This window comes from Hippopotamus amphibius, chromosome 8 (assembly GCF_030028045.1).
Source record: "Hippopotamus amphibius kiboko isolate mHipAmp2 chromosome 8, mHipAmp2.hap2, whole genome shotgun sequence".
Classification (NCBI taxonomy): domain Eukaryota; kingdom Metazoa; phylum Chordata; class Mammalia; order Artiodactyla; family Hippopotamidae; genus Hippopotamus; species Hippopotamus amphibius.
This window is the reverse complement of record NC_080193.1, coordinates 115,579,240-115,600,389: the sequence shown is the minus strand read 5'-3', so window position 1 is coordinate 115,600,389 and position 21,150 is coordinate 115,579,240. Positions and strand designations below refer to the sequence as shown.

Genomic DNA, 21,150 nt, shown 5'->3' with positions numbered 1-21,150 from the left:
AGAAACCACATGATGGTGGAAATATGAAATGGCCCAGGTGTTTGCAAAACAGTCTCAGACATTTTTAACATATGACCAAACATTTCCACTTCTAGATGTATAACCAAGTGAGATTAAAATATATGTTAAAAAATATCTTGTAAACAAATGTTTATAGCAGCACTATTCATAATAGCCAAAAGATGGAAACAACACAGATGTCCATCAACAGACAGACAGATAAACAATATGTGGTACATCCATACAATGGAATAATTTAGTCATAAAAAGGGATGAAATACTGAAACAAGTTATGAAATTGTGAAAACATTATAGGTGAAAGAAGTTAGTCACAAAAGATCATATTCCATATGATTCCATTCATATGAAAATCCAGAATAGGGAAGTCTATTGAGACAGAAAGTAAGTTAGTGGCACTTAGGGTGTGGGTGGGAGCAGGGATGGAGGATAGAGGGGTGATAGCTAAGGATACATGGTTTCCTCCTAAGGTCATGAAAATGTAATAAAATTAACTGTGGTGATGTTTATACATATTTGAATATATGTAAATATACTATACCAATATAACACACTAAAAACAACTTTAAATGAGCAAATTATATTTTAAAAAAGTTCTTTTCCTTCTTTTTCTTTCTGCTGTTCAACACAAAACTATACAGTGGAATATAATGGAGAAAGAAGACAAATCTCTGTGCATTTTTCTATTTCTGGGCATCTTTTCCTTTTTTTCAGTCTAGGAAGGAATTTGCATACATTGTACTTTATATGGAATTTTTCTAGCTTACAAACCAAATTCATAATTTTAACAAATTGGTTTATGGAATAATTTACAGGTTTATGGAAGACTTCAAAGAGGGTAATGGTGATTAGTCATTGATTTTAAGTATTCCACTGATTGCTGTAAAGAAGTATATTTGTAATTTAGATTATTCCGCACTCCAGTAAACATGAGTGAAAATCAACTTTAGCTCGTGACTTTAATATTTTCATACAATCAAAATATAGAGATATACATTAGGCATAACACAAGTTATTTTAATTGATCAGATTATCTTGGGTATATTTTAGAAATAAAAGAAATGGTGGTTTTTATTAGCATATTAAAACCAAGAGAAAATATAAGTTCACATTTAAAAAAATAATCAAGCAATAAATACAGCACTATAGTTACCACTATTTCTATGTACATTGGATTACATTTGAACAAACACTAAATTCCAGAATGAATATTTTATGAATAAATGCACTAAATAACTTTAGAGATTAAAAAGAAATGACAGACTACAATTTTTTAAAAATTAAAATGACTTTCACAAGTACTTACAGAATAGTAGCAGATTTGCATTTTAAAAGTTAGAGATTCCCCAAATAAGTTTTTAGATACCAAGAAAGTTTGCTTTTAAAAAGTACTGATTTTACTCTTTCTTCATGAGCAAGATACAAAGAGGATCTTAATTATTAGTGCTTCAGTTTTAGAGAAGTCTAATATTTAAAAATATTACTTCAAAAAAATATGGGTACAAAACCAACACTGATTAATCATGGACTGTCTACACCTAAAGATGTTACAATAGATAAATCCTGGCCACAAAGGTAATCTGATCTAAACCTAATATGATACAATAAAAAATACTTGAAAGTTACAGTGTTTTTTTAATACAATGCTCACTGATAATTTGACATTTTCTACTGTCATTTATGGTTGAGACTTGACAGTTTGTCTGGAAGAATGCTGAAATATAAACAGTGCTAACAAAGGATTTGAATCTGTGTCTTTGAATAATAAATAGCTAAAAAGTGAGTTTATTTAGAGGAGTTATTGTATAATTTAGGCTTTAGAAAGTCCAGAACAGCCTGTGTTTCTTTTTATGACAGATTGTTTTGAAATCCATGAATCTGAAACTAACAATACAGCTTTTTACATAGGTATAGATAAATCACAAATCTATTGACTAGATCCTTTAAGTTAATTCTTACTAATTTAGATAATTTACCTGGACAATTTCAAATGACTTCCAAACTTACCATCTATTGACAGCTTAAGAAATAACCTATGATGACTAAAGCACTAGTTTAATACATTTTAAGCAGATTGACACACTGCAAAACAAAACAAAACAAAATACACATAGATCTAATGAATTCTCCTGCCAAAACTGACTTACTAATTAAAGGCATTTTGTTTTTCAGAAATTTCAGTGGAAAATGACATAAGGGACAATGAATCCCATTTAAATATCATTTTAATTCATTAGCGAGGATTTCTTCCATCTTAATTTAATTACTCCATAAATGTTCTGACAACAGTTCTTCCTTACTGATACATTCAGGTCTTTCACTATATTGTATCATCATACATAGTATCTCTATTAAAATATTAAAACATTGTATATGATATATATTGTATTCCTCTCCTTTTAAAAAATAGCCTGCAGCAATTCCAAAGCTATATAACTTCATACAGTAAGTCAGAAAAGTAGTATTTCTAATGGGGTAAAAACCATAAGAGTAGCAGATTGGCATTTATTACAGGAGTCGTTTAAATTTTCTGGATTAGAATGAAAGTTCATCGTCAAAATAAAAGGAGAAATATGTTGAACATACCTATTATTAAGGTATGAATCACCAAAGCTAATACATGCAATAAAACAATGGTCTTGAGTATTTCTTAAATAAATATTTTATATCTTATCCTAGATATTTCTCAAAGTTAGTTCTCAAACTTCTGATGCTGTCATCTGGTTGTCTTTAAAATATTTACCAAATATAGAATTCCAGATTCTATTTTATTATAAAATCAGCCCAGATACAGTATCAGATATTAACATGCACACATTGTTACAGTAAATATTTTTTTAAAAAAATTACCTAGATTGTATATATTTGAGGCTATAAAATAGAATAACAGAGTATTTACAAGCTCATTTTTCACAATTTTTTTTACAAAATTTTAAGAAAATAAGAAATCCTTCATTGATTTCCTTCACGTAAAATAATTGCGAACTTGTCCACATAGTAGTAATGGAAGGGGCAAAGTTTCTATTTACAGGTACATGGACATGAATTCCTTCCCGCTTGTGTAGTAAGATAGGAAAGTATCAATGGTTGACAACATGTTTTGTAGTAGCAACCAAGATTTCTCCCTAATGATACCAAAGTAGGGTCACATATCTTACATACTATTCATCAAGTCTCAAAAATGAATATGACAAGGGGTATAACTGTGCTGAATCACCACAGGAATAGCCAACAGCAATTCTGCTCAGTTATTTTTTGGGGGGAGAAGAAGGTAAGCAAACAGGAATAATTAATTCTTTATCTGGTCCATTTGAAAAAATAAAAACAAAAAAGGCTAGAATATTGTCTGGGCAAAAAATGGAAACTTCACCAAGGAATACGGGATAAAGATTTTAAAAAACAAATGAAAAGCTCATTTTCCCTCCAACTCTCTAGGCCTTAGCTAGGTCTCTGGAGTTGTGCTCATTGTGTCTATGAACTTACAGTTGATTTGTGGATGCATACAGTGGTGTACTGGAGCTGGCTCACACCAACCTACAAGAATTGATTGTGCTCATTTTTACCCAATTATACATTGAGAGATGTCAAGTTGATAGTTTGAAATCAGCCATGATGGGAGTATTTACACCATAAAAACTGGCAAAAATGACAAATCAGGACTGTTTATCCCCATGGAGCTAGTGTGAAACATTTATCAACACACTACTGAACGCATGTGAGGGTTTTCTTTGTTGCCTTCAAATATGTAATTAATATTGAAGTCTTCTGGTTGTAAAGTCATAGATCCAAGTCCTTGAGTTAGGAGTGGCACAAAACAGTTCAGTGATACATGCTCTATTATCAATCGTATAACTTTTCCGGTTTTATGACAAGGTTATCAAAATCATGGATGCTTTTTCCATTTGAGAGTTCACTTGGACAGTCATGACTGTACCCTGCCCCATCACTGATTGTTGACACTGTGTAAGATGCACTGCGGAGAGCATCTGAGTGGGAAAAGCTGTTTCCAAATTGGATTTTATATTGATTCCAGTTTCTTCTCAGAATTGCTTGAACCTATAAAACAAAAAGAAATAGAAAGGGTAAGACTAATTCATGAAATGAAATTAAGATAATATAATAGTATAATAAAATAAGTTATGTACAAAACCTTTTTAAAAAATTAATATTGAGTGAATAATATTACTTTGTTTTCTTAATTAAAAAAATGAAATTGAGTAAACCATCTTTCTATTAGGAAATCATTGCAATTATTCTGTACTTTAGTACAGACTACAGAAAACTTCATAGTTTTCTTTCTGTGCCTTCTCTTTGAAGCTCTAAAAATGCACTTGAATGTCTTATCAAATACTTAATCTACACCCTCACTTACAAACTGGCGTGTGCAACATTTAGTTTTGTATCAATATTTTTATTAAAACAATGAGATAATTAGTGAAATAAAAGAAGAGAGAAAGGAGATAAAAGAAAAAGGGATACAGGGAATATAAATCCATCGTCATCATCAACAGCCTCAGCAACAACTTTTACTGTGATTAGTGTATGCCAGGTACTGAGCCAAAACAAAGCAGGGTTCTTGTCCTCATGGAGCTTACCCCCAGAGGGAAGAAAGTGTTGAACAGATAATTACAAGTGGGATGTGTATTGTGAAAAAAAGTTTAGGAATGTCACCACTCCACCTTTTTGTATTTAGATCCCCCTCTGCCTGGATAAATTTGAAGTTTAATGACTCTTCCGTCTTTTCTACTTGGGGCTAGAGATCGGAACTATATACAATGGGAGGCCATATATCATGATTTCAGTTTTAATTGAAAGTAAGACAGATGATTTTCTTCCTATTGACTCAGTGGGCATAAATGAGAATGTTCAAATACATCTCCAACTCGATCATCTGTACATTTCAATGTCTGATAAGTGAGCAGAGCTGCTTGGGGCTGTCTGCTTCTAGGTTAAGAATGTATTAGCCTCATGTTGTGACCTGATCTGTGTCTCTGCAAAGCATGTATAGCTTTGAATTATCCTCCCCAAATTTCTACTGCTCTTTGACCATTTGATTGTTTTCCTAAAGGGAATCTGAGCATCCAAAAGCAATTTTCTAGTAATTCATGTCTTACAAACATACTCATGCAATATTGTTTAACTTTCTACTAATTACATAAATTCAACTTTTTATTCATTACATTCATGTGTACAAATCAATATTAAACTTTAAAATAGGGCTGCTTATTTAAGTCTTTTCATTTTCTTGTCTCTTCTCCAAATTACAAACAATCTATAGCAAATAGGTATTCCCAGGATGTCTGCAGCTCTGTGGGATACTCCTCTACTCTGTCGCTTAAAGTGAACACAACATTTTACTGTCTCATATCATGTTTTGACATGTAGAAAAACAAAAGAATGAAGTCAATGAGTTTCTTAGCAAGAATTCAGAATGAATTATTAGAAATTCCAGGAGGCTTTTCCCTACTTTATAATTCAAAAATTACATATTTAGAAACGCAATGCATTGGTTTATTAATACGAAATTCAGAACTTCAGGAATTTCAAGCTTACTTCTTTACATATGGTAACTATATCTGAAAGAAATAATTTCTATTCATACAAACTTTCTTTGACATAAAAGCAATTATAGGAAAGTAAATACATTTATCTTATAAAAAGTATACTTTACTTCTCTCATGGTTTAGTAATGTATTTCTAAATTTTCCAAATAACATGTTTAAATTAAGGTAATTAAAAAATAACATCTGCATCTGTAATATCTTCAAGAACATAAGCAAATGACAAATGAAATGGCTTTAGAGTGTGACTTTTAAATAAATATTCAGAGATTTAAAACAAAAATGACATTTGGCCAATTTTCTAAGCATTTCTAATGGGAGTTGTTTTTGATCCAGATTTTATGCTTAATTAACGTCTCACTTTGTTCCTAAAAGCTGGACTGATTGAATCCATGTGCTATATAGTTTCTGGTTGAAAGGAAGTGGAATGTAGCTTTCTACAAAAGATTCTACATAAATGTTGGGAAGAAGCTGACATGAAGAAATATTTTAACTGTGGAAGTAGTACTTATAGTCTTAACAAGGAAAGCTTGAAAAATTCAATTCTAAAAGAAAAATGGCTTTTGAAATATCTCACTGTTTGCTCTTGAAATATCTACTTTAAGATCATCACTCTATTTCTTCCTTGCAACTAAACTGTCAGAAAAACCATGAAAAGCCAATTTCCTGACTTATTTACTGAAGTTAAATATAAAGCTAATTAAAGACCCATAGGCTTTGTAGACATCTGTTTGTTTATGTTACTCTCTATAAGGATGTTATTTTTTTCATCTGCATTCCCTAATACAACATCACACCTGTTCAACAGAACATCAAAGTAGTACTCCTAGTAAACTTTCAATGAGAAGAATGTAATAGGGAAAGATAATAAAGAAAATTGCCATTGGAAGGGAAAAGAGCCTGCCTGGTGTTATTAAGGATATGAAAATGTTTTCATTGATTTACACATAAGTGTTATATAAATAGTAAGGCCAACTTTTTACAATGTAACACTGCAATATATAACTTTATACAATATACAGAATATGGCTTTATATGACCATGAGTACCTGATAAGAAACCAACTCTATACTGCTTAACCTAAATCAATTAAAATATGTTTAATAGAGCTTTATATAAAAATTCTACTTACTTCTCATCACAGAATGCAAGTTATTCTCAACAAATCTTTTTGTTCACGATGTAAAAATACCTACTCTCAGGTGTTATTAAATATACACTTCTGATGATGAGTCCCTAGTTTATACTAACAGTGAACATTTTTTTGATTGAGTGAACTAGAGATGAGATGAAAGTGACCTGAGTACTTGTCAAGCCACAGCTATTTAACTAATCAGAAATGCAAATAGGAATATTTTGTCTAAGAAATAAAAATAAAGCATAAGAATAAAAAATAGAGAAATTAAGATAAAGACAAGCTATTTGAGCTAATGTGGAAAGCAAGAAGAAAACTAAGCCTGAGCAAATGATTTTGAGGAGTACATGACATAGTTGGAACCACACAAAATGACTCTGGCAGCTGTGTCTTCATGTTATGAGAGGGAAAAACTAGAGGCAATGAGACAAAAAAGGAAGGGTTATAGTATTTCTTAAGATGAGAAATGAATCATACACAAACAGGGACTGTATCTAGAGATAAAGAAAAGGGGACAGATATTGGAGATGTTGTGAGGAGCTGAAGGATTTGGGAACAAATTGGCTCAAAGATTTTGTATTATTGTAATTTTCCAGTGCCAACATTTTCTCAATTTCAGGACATGGCAAAAAATCAAGGCCTGTCTCTCTCTTGCTTATAAGACAGAGTATAACAAGAGTGTTAGGCATTAGTTTAGATATTCCCTGAGTACTCTTTCTAAATATAAGGGCCAATTTGAGATTTGATTCTGATATGATTAATATTCCCATTTGTACATATATGTTTGTAAATGAGTGATTTGACAAATCTAAAAGGGAATCTATGATGTACTGAATATCTACTGAGGGTGGAACATGGTGCTAAAAACTTCATATTCCTAGCTTATGTTAATCCCTGTGAAATTTGTGTAAGGAACTTGCTTTTACTTCCCTGTAATAAAAGTACACACTGAGACTCCTGGAAGTTCAGAATATTTCCCAAGGTGTTATAGCAGGAAGAAAGTGGCAACTGGGTTTAAAAGCATTGCTGTGTCAGTGCCTTTATTCTACACTGCCTTTCATCACAAAATATTTTACTAGTGATTATATTTTGTACATTTAAAAAATACACTTTATAAAAATCAGGTGTTTCTGCCGATGCAAAGTTGTATCTTTCTTATTTCATACATGCTTTACGGCATAGTCTATAGTTTTCTCGTCTATTTTTAATTGTAAAATCCTATATAGGCAGAAATTGGATTGTCTAATTCAGTTTATACAATAACAGATTTATGGAATTACACAATAAATGCTTATTTGAATTTTATTATCAAAACAATGTATCTATTCTTCCTAATTGCATTCACCATCCATACTTCTCACTGGCTTCAGAAAAAGTCACGCTTGTCCTCTACACAGCAGAAGAATCATGGAGACACCACTTAAAGATATGAAAGATAGTCTACTATGTTTGATAGTTCAATACACCATTATAAACAAATATATAAAATAAATATCTCTATCTTAAAATTTATTAAGAAATCAAATATGAAATTTATTGTATGCTGAGAAAGAAGTAAAACATTACATAAACAAGGGAAAAACAATATTTTATAGTTTTTCATGACTTGTACATGATTTCTGACATTGATTAGTTGCATAGAAATGGTTCTTATGAAGTTATGCCAACTGGTTCCATGTGTTGCCCATCTGACACTTTGTGATAAGCTTCACAGTTACCAAGTACATCAGTTGCTGTCTGAATTTCTAAACTTTGTTGAATTTTGCCAAAATCCTCCAACAGGTTAAAATTTGTCAAGTAGAGTAAAAACATATAAAGAATTAAACTAAATCAATATAGCTCAAACCACTGAGTTATAACTCTATTCATACGCATAAGAAATATGATACCAGTTTCTAAGATGCCTGAAACTTCCCCATTAGAAAAAATACCTTGCATAAAAATATTGAACTATTCAAGAACACATTGCCATGTTATGAATCAGAATGCTCCATTCTGTTTCCTAACCCACTGCAGCTTTTCCCTGCGTAACTAGTTTTAAATCTTTTTAATCCTTTTTATTCACCATAAAAGTGTTTCCAACAACCATGTTGTGGACGAGGAGAAAAAAACAAAAGCAAAAGCAAAGAAAGGGAGAAAACAGAAATGAGCCAATTTTATTTCCTATGAGAGTGTGTGTTCTCTGAAGATAAGGATTGCCTAACACTGTACCTAGGAAAAAGTCCAGAATTAGTAGGATTAGTTCAAAAGGTAGGTTGAAAGGCTAGATGAATAAAAGTCATTGATGGAATATTTTAAAGTGAGGCTGAATTTGCCCTAGGCTTGAACTCCACTATGACCTGAGCTTTTGGGAAGGAGGGTTGCATCTAGTAAAAGAGATTCCATGTATTTTTTTTCCTGACAGAAATAGAATTTGAAATACTTGTTCCTAGGGAATTTAATATTCTATCTCATTTTTTAAAGGAAAAAATGTATTGCAAATACAAAATGACAAGAGGAATAAAATCAACACCATACCTCTCCATTAAAGAAGCAGAAAATTGTGGATACCAAAAGACCCTGTAAAAGAAAAATAGAATTATCTGATGCCAAATGGAAAAGATACATTATTCGTAACCAATTTGCTGCATATATAGTTAAAAATAAAACCAAAGCTTTATGTAAGTTTAAAACCAAATTTCACAAGGTGCCTTCCTGATGCAAGGACATCATACCTGATAGTGCATGAGGATGTGGATGATGTAATCATATACCTCCTCTGCAATCCTTCCTTCAGGTTGCCATGGAAGCAGCACAAATTCAATGCCAAGTAATGGCACCAGGATAAGCGTAGCTCTCACAGCTTTCATGTACAGATTGGATTCTGCTTGGTGAGTAACTTTTAACTTGGTGATAAGAACACGTACAATATTTAATAGGAAAAAAAGATTCACCTAAAAGAAAATAAAACAGCATATGGAAATTATTTCACATTTAATATTAAGAATCATTATTGAAGGATCTTTGATTTTATAAATCTTAGCATATTTTCAGTACACAAGAATATGTTCTATTGAAGAGAATATTTGTCTAAATATTAATTTGTATTTCTGCTATTGAATTTTTTTCATTTTTTTCCCAGTTTTACTGATATAATCGACACTATATAAGTTTAGGTTGCATAACATAATGATTTATCTTACATATACCGTGAAATGATCACCACAATAAACTTAGCTAATGTCAATCATCTCATATAGATACCAAAAATAGCATATATATTTTTTTTTTTCCTTATGAGAACTTAGTATTTACTCTTAGCAACTTTCGCATGTATCCTACAGCAGTCATACAGCAGTGTTAACTATAGTCATCATGTTGCACATTACATCCCTTATTTCATTTATCTTAAACCAGGAAGTTTGTGCCTTTGACCACCTTCATCCAATTCCTCTTCCCTCACCTCCTGCCTCTGATAACTGCAAATACAATCTCTTTTTTTCTATGAATTTATTTGTTTAGATTCCACATGTAAGTGAGATCAAACAGTATTTTTCCCTGTCTGACTTACTTCACTTAGCTTAATGCCCTCAAGGTCCATCCATGTTGTCTCAAGTGGCAGGATTTCCTCATTTTTTATGGCTAAATAGTATTCCATCGTGTGTGGTGTAGGCAGATAGATAGATAGATAGATAGATAGATAGATAGATAGATAGAGATCATAACTTCTTAGGTTGTTTCCATGTCTTAGCTATTGTGGATAATGCTGCTATCAACATGAGGTGCAGGTATCTCTTTGACATAGTGTTTTTGTTTCCTTTGGATATTAGACTTGTGATTTATTAGTTTAAAAATACATCAATTTTAATGGACTTGGGTTTTAAAAAAAATAAAATTATTGTGGACCACATTCAGTTGAGTAATATCTAATTGTTTTGCTTAGTTCATTTTCTTATGCAACATTTTAGAATTTTGCTCTGATTAAAAAAACCAAAGCTTTTGAACATTTTCAGCTCAAAGAAAGGAAATAATTGTTTGTAACAAAGGCTAATTATTTTAAGTGTCTACTCTGTATTAGTGTTCACAGTAGGCACTTTCCAAATATGTATTATACCATAATAACCATTTTCATCTTTTTGGTTTATCCTTCCTGAGTGTTGTGTGTGTGTGTCTTTATGCAACAACAATCATCACAATTCCCAGTAACAGTACTGTAATCCTCTCTATCCTTAAGAGGAGGCTGAATCACACACTTAAACCAGTTGACAGTCAACCTAGATCATCCTAGAGTTAAAAAAAATTTGGCACCCAACAGGGCCTTCTGTCAATTACTTTCTGTAATTATAAACTTACTATGAGTTAACAACTTTCCCCAAGAGAGAGCATTCTCTTTGAAAGGGAGACATGAAACTTTACAAGTACAGTGTTCAGGAAATGAACAGAGTTCTCCTGAAATGCATTTTCTCTCTCTCTTCCGGAATACTGTATTCTCTCTTTCTTATCTTCACCCATGTCAATATTTGTTACTTTTATCTTTTTCCTCTATGCCCGTTGCTTATGCCTTCCATAGAATTATGGACACTAGCCCCAGAAAAGTCCCTTTGGGCTCTTATTCTACCATGCTGTTCTCTTTCCTTTTTTCTCACCCTGACTTCTAGCACCTGTGCTTTGTTTAATAATCTAAAAATTTCAAACTGCATACTAATATGCAATTTATATCCACATACCTTGATTGGAAAAATACTGGTAGTATCATGTTTAATACAGAAAGCAATGAACAAATAACATACATTTGCTGATTCAAGGCATGTGTTATGAAAATAACTGGGCCTAAAAATATTCTACTACTATTCTTTTAAAGAATTCAATGGAACATATGCTTCAAAAATAAACAGCTAACTATAATCCTGATGGAAACACATCTATGAAAAGTAACATGGTTACAGACACAGGAATGTCTCTGCTAAAGACAAAAGCAGAATAAGCCATTTCAACAGGTGTAAGAATGAAATATGATGAATCAACACATCAGCTGTTATTCTACCCTCCTACTGTATTTCCTTCCTAAGTATTCATTGCCGTTTTAAAAGTTTTGACTAAGTGGAAATTACTACCAGCTCATAGAAGAAGAGTAATAATGCCATTTTATCTGCCTATAAACTTAGAATTTAGAATATTTTATATACTAATATGCAAAAATTATAAATTATAAAAATTAGTATAAATGTTGCAATTTAAATGCCCATTATATGAAAATTTCTAAATGCAAAGTGCTTCTCCAAAATGGCAAGTCGGATTTGAAATGTGAAACTAGGGACTTTCTAGGTGGTGCAATGGTTAAGAATCTGCCTGCCAATGCAGGGAACACGGGTTCAATCCCTGCTTCAAGAAGATGCCACATGCAGGGGAGCAACTAAGTCCGTGCACCACAACTATTGAGCCTGCGCTCTACAGCCTGTGAGCCACAACTCTTGAGCCTATGTGCTGCAACCACGGAAGCCCATCCGCCTAGAGCTGCACAACAAGAGAAGCCACTGCAATGAGGAGCTCACACATCACTATGAAGAGTAGCCCTCTGCTCACCGCAAATAGAGAAAGCCTGTGTGCAGCAACAAACAACCAATGCAGACAATCAATAAATACATTTATAAAAAAAATAAAATGTGAAACTAGAAACTAGAAAGTCATCCTGCTTTATTTTCTGCAAATAATTCCATTTATTATAAATACAAATAGAACAAGAATTGTGAATTTCAGATGAATTATATCTAAATCTCATCTACGTTAGAGAAAAACTAGGTAAAGAAAAGAGAAGAAACTTGTTTTTACTCCAACACTCAGAAAACTCACATAGATGGTAGGTACAACAGGACATTTTCACATCATGATACCACCTAGGGTCTTGGCAGGAAGCCCTGTGAATCAGCCCAGGGGCAGTATTCCTGGATTTCAGGATTCCTGGAAGCCATTCCCCTATTAGCCAGGAATCATTTAACTATGCACTGAAGTGAACTAAACATCTCTCACTAAACACAAATTAAATGTATCCCCTCTCAACTTCCCCTTAGCAAGATCTCAAAAGTGCTGTACACACTCCAATACCACCCTGCTCAAGGGGAAATGGCACAGAGGAAGTCTGAGTGGAAAGAAACTGATTGTGGTTAAAATATCTTATTTATAAAAATCGTACAAAAACATGTGACCATAAAAACAATTGCTAGAGCTCCTCCCAAGACCTTGGAATTGGCCAGGACCAGTGAGGAGACCTAGAGCTTAAATAAGGACAGAACATTTTATCCTGGTAGAAAAATAGGCTCCTACTATTTTGTTAGGCCAGAAAAATGGAAAAAGCTTTATGCAAATAATGTGGATTTTCACTTCCTTTCTTACTGAGCAGCTTGATGGGTTATATTCCTATGTGACATTTTATCCAAACTGCACAGTCTACTCTTCCTTCCCAAAGTTGTTGTGGACAAGCTCTTCCAAGAATTGCATTAATTGCTGTCACATTTTTCATTTGTTAGGTGCTTTTACTTATTTCCTGAACCTCTCTGATTTAGGAGTTTGAATCACACACCCCTCTCTCGAGTCAGATCTCTTATATTTTGCCTTGTATTTGTTCTGTAAGCTCCTGAATGGCCCCCCAAAATAATCTTAATTTCTTTGTATTTTCCTTAAAGCAGAATCACGGTATCATGTAGAAATTACAAGTGAAGAATCTTTTAAAAGCATTTTTTGAGAGTTTATTATATTCTAGGTGCTGTGTTAATTGCTTAACAGGATACATTTCATTTAATTCTTAGGACACCCTGCGAGGTATTTATTCTTATTATTGCATAGTCATAGATAAGAAAACAAAGGCATAAAGAGGCTCAAAACAAAACAAAACAGAATTTGCCCTAAGATACACAACCAGCAATAGTAGAGCTAGGTTTCAATGCCGGTTCTTTCCAAGAATACAAAGCTAGGACTTCTCAGGATACTGCTTAAACAGTGTGTTATACATGTTCCTAGTATGTGCAGGTAGCAAGGGAAGAAAATGCTTCTGCCTCTGAAATTTTCATGGAGTCTGCATTAAGGTACATTAAAATTTCCTTGAGGTAAAATAAATTCCATGTCTTGATTTTTTGAACTGGCTGTCTTGTGTAGCCAAGCACAGACCAGAAATTTGACACTTGCTCCATGCTTTATACATGCCAGGCTAAGCACTTTTTGTGTATTAACTCATTCAATTTCTTGTTAAAAAAAAAAAGTCTCTGTTATTACATTCTCTATTTTGCAAATAAGGGACTTGAGGACCAGAGTGATTAGTTTAATTGCATAAGGTCACACAGCAAGTAAGAGGCAAAAGAAGAATTCAAACCCAGGCAATCAGCTTGTAGAATTTACCCTCTTAATTATGACACTCTTTTGAAAATAACAATGATACACCTGAGAATGGCTTGAACAGTGTTCTAACATAGCCACATACTAAATTGCAGCTAGCAAATATAGTAAAATAATAGAATATTTCTCTAAAAAAAACATAAGAATCTGAAAACAAGGGTTAGGAAGCTTTGAATTTTGACTGAGAAACATGCCACCTTCATCTTTTTATATATAATTAAATATGAGCTGTAATTACAGCCTTAAAGACTGTAATTGCATTCTGGTCTCTAAAGCTCTATGAGAGAAAGCATGCTAGTTTAGATTAATTTATTTCCCCATTGAAACAATGTAATAAAAGCACTGAATCTGACTTCTGTTTCCCTGCAACCACACTTAAAAATGTCCAGCTGGTGCGCTTGGAATAAGTGCTGATCATTAACATGGTAAAACAACAGTGTAAGTAAGACTTTCTTTTTCCAAATTAAAGTCTTTTCTTTATGGGAATATTAGTTTTATTACCATCAGAGGTGTGTGGGTTTTTCCTGTTTGCCATGCCTACTCACTAGATCCATCCTTTGCCCTTCTCTGCTCAGCTCTGCTCTGTGCCCCAGGAGGCTCTGAGGCAGCTCTGAGGACTGTATCATTACAAGGCTTTCTTGCCGTTGGCATTTGCTGCATTTGACCAATGGGAGGAACCAAGAGATCAGAGCATGGGAAGAGAGAGAAGTCTGAGTATTTCTTTTTCCTCTTCATTAAACCCTCTTTAATCAAACACTGTGAGTATGCCATCTATGTCCACTGAGATCCTGAAGGATACCATAGGCCAGATGTTTCAGGAAATAAAGTTGAAATATGAACAATGATGAAAAAAGGATCATTTTAATTACATACCAATAAAGCAGCACAAATTGGGCCATGGATAATGTAGAGGAGGTTGGTAACAGAACTGATCCAGCAGCTAGGGGAAAAAGCAGGGAAATTATGTTGAAGATTTTCATTGTAATTACTTCCAATTGAAATCAAAAAAAGAGATTTTCTTACTTGTCATTGTAATATAAGCTTCTGGCAACAGCATGTATACAGGCGGGAATCAATGGAAATCCTGTAAATACCAAACAAAAAGAAAATAGGCAGCTTTCTCTATAGATGGAATTCCTAAAACACATCATGAAATATGAAACTCAGAGATAATCTAGGAGCAAAAATAACTGGTCACTATATGCTTATTAAGTAAATATTATCTGTCTAGTCAAACAGTAAATATGGTAAAGTATTAGGTATCTATATTTTCAGGTTTGTGTGTATGTGTGTGTACAGTTTCTTCTAACATGAGTCATTTCGAATCAGTGGACTCCAGGGCCTAAGTCTATAAGTGTGCTGCCTATGCTTAAAAGTTTAGAAGACATTCAGCGTCCACATATTTTCTGTAAGATGGAATTGGCCAATATTTTGTAGATAATCGTAGATGTAGATATTTGTATATGTGGGAAGAAGTTGAGACAGACTATGTGAAGAAGAAGAGAAGGAAGAAAGTTGGTTTATATTTCAGAAATTTTGCATGTTCTTAGCATTCTAAGTCAGATTTTTCAAATGTAAAATGAATGTGCTAACAGCCTCAATATATACACACATATAATTGAGCAAAACTTGGACTCAGCAAACATATATCTGACATTTTTATTATCAATAATATCAAACAGCCAATAGGAACAATATTTCAGTAAAAAAATACAAAGATGGGGTGTGTGTGTATACATACCTCTATATATCTACATGTATTATCTGAGTGGATAAATAGGTAGATAGATGGATAGACAGATGTGCAAGTATAATTTCAGTTATGTTTCTGGAAACTGTCCTATTGAATTCATTTTCAGCATTTTATGTTTTGCATTATTCTGGTTTTTTAAAAAATATGCTAGAAGTGTATTATTTTTTGCTTTGTGAATAATACCATGTCAGGAGATTGTGTGGAAAAAGCAGATTTTTTTTTTTGGCTGTCTTTATTCAATTACTGATCCCTCTATTCAAAATAAAATAATATTTTTTTTAAACAAGCATTTTTAGAATGGAACTTCAAAGCTGGTTAAGCCCAAAGCCCTCATTTTATACATGAGGAAAAAGGAGATTCAGAATAGATCCCTAATTTATGATTCTAATTCTATTGTTTTAGTCACTACATATTCAGCCAAAATATACACTGGAATATCAGATAGAAAAAAATTGTATTAATAATTGACCTGTGGTTACTGAAAACAGTGAGTCAGTGGTACTTTAATTTACAGCAATAAGCAAAGGTTAATCACTTGATATTGTGTAAAAAATGATTAATAATAAGTCTATTTTTATTACAAAGGAACTCTGCATCCTCCAAAAGCTTTCTTAAAAGATGAGTCAGTAGATATGCATGATGGCACTTACCCCAGCCAAGAAAATAATACCACATCAAGTGCTGCTTCTCGGCAAACACAGCCACCACAATAAGTGTGTGTAGGTAAATGCCTTCACAAAGCATCCAAAAGTAGTTACAGCCCATCAGGTAAAGATGAATGAACTGGAACACTTTACAACTAACCTATGAGGAAAAAAAAGAAAGCAATCTATAAATAAATTAAATATATATTTTGGCCATGCCTTGCGGCTTGGGGGCCCTTAGATCCCCAACCAGGGAATGAACCCAGGCCCTGGCAGTGGAAGGGCGGATTCCTAACCACTGGACTGCCAGTGAAGTCCCAGAAAGCAATCAATATTTAGTTGTTTATAAATGTACATGTAAAGGAATATTTTAGTTTAGCTTAGTTGCACAGAAATACAGAATTTTCTCTCCTCTACACAAAATTCTTCCCACTAATGATTCAGATTTATAAAAGCCAGTCTCCATCCCCATCTAATGGTGCCTCTAAAGTATTTAGCCACTGACTTCAGAGATTTATAATCATACATCTCCCAGGAAATGTGTAAATTCCAAATTTACTACATTTAGTAGGTGTATATTTTCTTAATATTATTTTAGTTACTTTGTAATTACAAGTATAAAAGTTTCGCACATGAATGAATTTACATCTATTTTAACTTTGTCGTGAACTCCTTGATTGTTGCATTCTGCTGGAAAAGTCTTAATAATTATCTTAATAATTTTAAAAGCAATTCATGAAAAGTGCCAAATACGTAGGAAGTCTAATATGCTGTATGCGACCAGTGCAGATACTTCTTAAATAATAATCTAATGAGACCATTCTTTGTTTTATTTAAATATGGGGTTGGAGGGTTTCATGTAGGTAAAAAGAAGAAAAAGTTACTGTTTTACTTCCTCTTTTCCTGAGGTCTCCATTTTCTTTTTTTTACTCTTAAAGAGACAGGAAGAGGGAGGTTTAAATATCGGGTAAAGAAAACACAAAGGAGTAGGAGATATAGTTTACTCCCTTAACAAGGGTAGTAAATTTAAAGCTCTCCCAGACGTACATGGTCAATTACTCCCATTAGCTCCAGTTTCCAGACTGGAAATCAAATATTATCATTGTTTTTGAAATAAATATCTTTTTCACTAGGAGGAAAACTGGAAATTAAATGCACTAGAAAATAAATATTGTATTATAGAATAGTAGTAATAAATGAGTTAGCTTAAAAATATTTTAATATGTATTGTTCTCAGTAATTCCTAAAATAATTCTGTGAGGCATGATTTATCACCAGTCACCTATTTTATAGGTAAAAAACTGAGTACTGGAGAAGTTAAATGATTTTCTCTTATTCATACAACATCAATCAAAGCTATACCCTGAACACAATTTTTTCTCGACCATACATAATGCCTTCTGACTGAGGATATTTATAAAACTATTCTTTTATTAAATACATCTGCCTAATGCATAATATTAAATTTTAAATATTGTACATTAATGTCAAACACATTATATGAAAAAGTTCTCTCAAAAATAAAGCTGAGTTATTTAACTACATATTATATAGAAATGATAGGCTTCAGCTTCCAAATTTCATCTGTATAATTTTTAGATACTACACAGATCTAATTGGGCTTCCAACTCCTGATTTCATTTAAAAACTAATCTATAAACTATTACGATAAAAAGAACTTAAAGCATGCTTTAGAAAAATATTTTTATGATGGCATTGATGATATAAACAGACAATAAATTTTCCAAGAATATATTAAAAGTAACTATATTACATTTTGCAATTGGTGTGTTAAACAGAATATCCTTGTATATACATGTAAGATTTAGAGTCTCTTTCTCTGAAGCTTTGTGACAAAACTCCAAATCTCCTTGCTCTAGAAAAATGCACTCTAAAATGGCAGGATATTCGCCAGTTTTTTATATTGCTAATTATACCCCAGTGTTTCCTCACCCAGTGACTTTAGAGTAGAACACATACAAGATTAAGCAATCCGGATGCACACATGAAACAATGAAGGGAATTTTAGAATTTTGGAAATTACCATAAAAACATACATAAAACACATATGAGAGTATTGTTTAGTGACCAATTAAGTGACAAGTCCTTCCCTTCCCTGATTTTAGTAACTAGATAACTTAATCTTTAAAAAACTACTTTATATATACATATATACACACCCTTCCCCAAATCTACATCCAAAACTGTAGTATAGATACTACAAATACTACAAAAGCAGGCAATTAAAAAAACTTGAATATATGATTACTATTTATGCAGGTATTTTAATTTAAATATAGCTTACATACATATATAGCTTGCATAAAATATATACATTTGTATAAGTAAATGTTAGGTTATGTTTTTAAAATATAGCTTTTATATTGTGATCGTATCTGTGCTTGTTTTTGTGTGTCTTTGGATATTTATCCTAAAACCTGTGTTTCCAAAGGGATTGTAAGAGAATAATTTATGAATGTTTGCTGAGACAATTAGGATCTGGTAGAGCACTTTAAAAATTTTATGTTGATAAAGTTTAACATTATATAGGTATAATTCATTTTCCCCCTGGTTTTATTAACTCTTTAAAGTAAGCCTGATACCAAACATATAATTTAAATTGTTTTCCATTTTCATGTGCTGTCTTTTTTTTAAGTACACAGAGTGAATCGCTTAGATTTTTTAAAACTTGACTGAGTAAATGTTATGTCCTACCAGCAGCAAGACTCTAACCATAAAATGAGGTGAAGACATGTAACATATACAGATAACTGAAACAAAGAAAGTATTCTTCCTTTTGCTATTCGTTATTTACAACTTGGGGAATTTAAGATATATTTACCTTTCTAAATTGGAATATAGCTACATATACATACTCTTTACACGTCAGACATAAAATATACATATATTAGTACTTAATAACATCCGTATACATGTATCTATCCCCACCCCCACCTCTCCTGTTTCTTCCCCACTAACCCCTTGAACCTAAACCTCATTTTACTTACGGGATTCGTGGCCACTAAGGCCGGGTTGTTGGCCACTGCAGTGAGATGAATCATTGTTACAATAGAGTTACAAACAAAAGAGAAGAATAAATTTTTGTGCAAGGTAATCCTTTGGCAACTTAGGCTCCTGAAAGGCAAGAAAAACCAAAGTGTGTTGACATCATAAAATGTTTCCATATTTTGTATTAATAATGATTCAAATAAGATAGATTCACAATACATAGCAGCTGATCCAAATTTGGAAGAATTATTTTTTCTCCCCAATATTCACTTATGATAAATCTTAATTAGGGAAAACCTAACATTCCTTAAAGCATAGAGACACATGAGCTGCTTCAGTGCAGGTAGACATATATAAGGACAGGAAATTTGTCTGTACAAGGCCTCTACATAAATTTCTTCCCTTAATCTCTCATCATGATTAATACTCTAATTCATTCTGAAGATGTAGAAATTGAAATTCAGTGAAGATAGATAATTGATCAAAAAATCATGCAGCTAATTAATTTGAAAAATTTGGATTTATCATCAGATTCTCACATTGATAATGCTCTTTTCATTATTTCATATAAGCTGTTCTATTTATATAGCCTGTTTATGGTTATTTACGGTTGTTCTGTTTATATAGCTCCTGTGTGGTAGTGGTGATTATGTAGACCAATCATAAGAAAAATAACACTGTATTTAGAAGAAATGATAAAAGTATAGATTCAGCAACCAATAAGGTTTGCTCAGCTTTACTGAATTTTTTTTCAGTTGGCCCAGCCATACATAAGATATAAAAATATTACCTCCTTTTACGGAAGGTCCTTATGTGTAAAACAAAATAAAAAAACTGGCTAAATGGAGTTCATATAGAAATAGATTTCAGGAGCAGATGTCATTAATGACAAGTAATGCTGCTCTTCATGTTGAATCCACATCTGCTCTACAAGACTGTATATGACTGCCTTATCTATGATCAAAGACCAACTCAAGTACTACCTCTTTTATGAAACATTACTCAAGGGCTTACTATGGGTAAGGTTTTAAAATAATAGAAAGGAATCCATTTGAAATTGAATATTTAATAGCAAAACAAAGCATATATATGTAGGAAGACACGAGGAATCATTTCATTACAAAGATTTAAAAGCAAATTTTGAGTTTTACACAATTATGCAATTAATATGGTCAACCTAGATAATCTATCCTCTGTAACTCAAACCAATGACTGCTACTTTGGAAACTTTAAGGAGATTTTAACCTAGTTTTACCACTACATAAACCTTATTCTAAATAGACTATGTGCCCAGGATATTATAGTTAGGCTGGGATGCCAAGGTTTTGTATATTTTAAAAGGCAAAGTTTAGGCTATATTGTCTATGAAATTTCTTGCAGCTATAGGTCTGTGATCCTATATGTAGCTCTACTATTTCAAAGGATCTGAGAGTGAATCCAATCCAAATCAAAAGTTATAGAATTTCAATATATGCCTCTCACAGAAGTGTGTTATCAGGGAAACTTCTTTGAAAGGCTTCATGAACAAGACAGCCCTCAGATCAGTCACTGTGTGTGAGATAGTCATATAACAATAATTGTGAAGTCCAGCTGGAGTCCATCCAAATAGAAACAGCTTAGGGCTGCGAGTATTTTCGTATTAAAGAGTCTTTACTTTGACTTGCC

At 32.6% G+C, this 21,150-nt stretch overlaps 1 protein-coding gene across 4 annotated transcripts in view; it reads right to left on the bottom strand.

The window, feature by feature from the left end:
* Positions 1–974: 974 nt before the first annotated feature.
* Positions 975–21,150, bottom strand: part of CALCRL (calcitonin receptor like receptor) — a 109,056-nt gene continuing 88,880 nt past the window's right edge. For all 4 annotated transcript variants that reach the window (XM_057746673.1, XM_057746674.1, XM_057746676.1 and 1 more), the window contains 7 exons: positions 19,485–19,611; positions 16,483–16,636; positions 15,103–15,163; positions 14,953–15,019; positions 9,429–9,647; positions 9,232–9,273; positions 975–4,074 (listed from right to left, as the gene is read on the bottom strand). In XM_057746673.1, the coding sequence (XP_057602656.1) occupies positions 3,859–4,074; positions 9,232–9,273; positions 9,429–9,647; positions 14,953–15,019; positions 15,103–15,163; positions 16,483–16,636; positions 19,485–19,611 (886 nt within the window). In that variant the 3' untranslated portion in view covers positions 975–3,858. The remainder of the gene's footprint in view (positions 4,075–9,231; positions 9,274–9,428; positions 9,648–14,952; positions 15,020–15,102; positions 15,164–16,482; positions 16,637–19,484; positions 19,612–21,150) is intronic.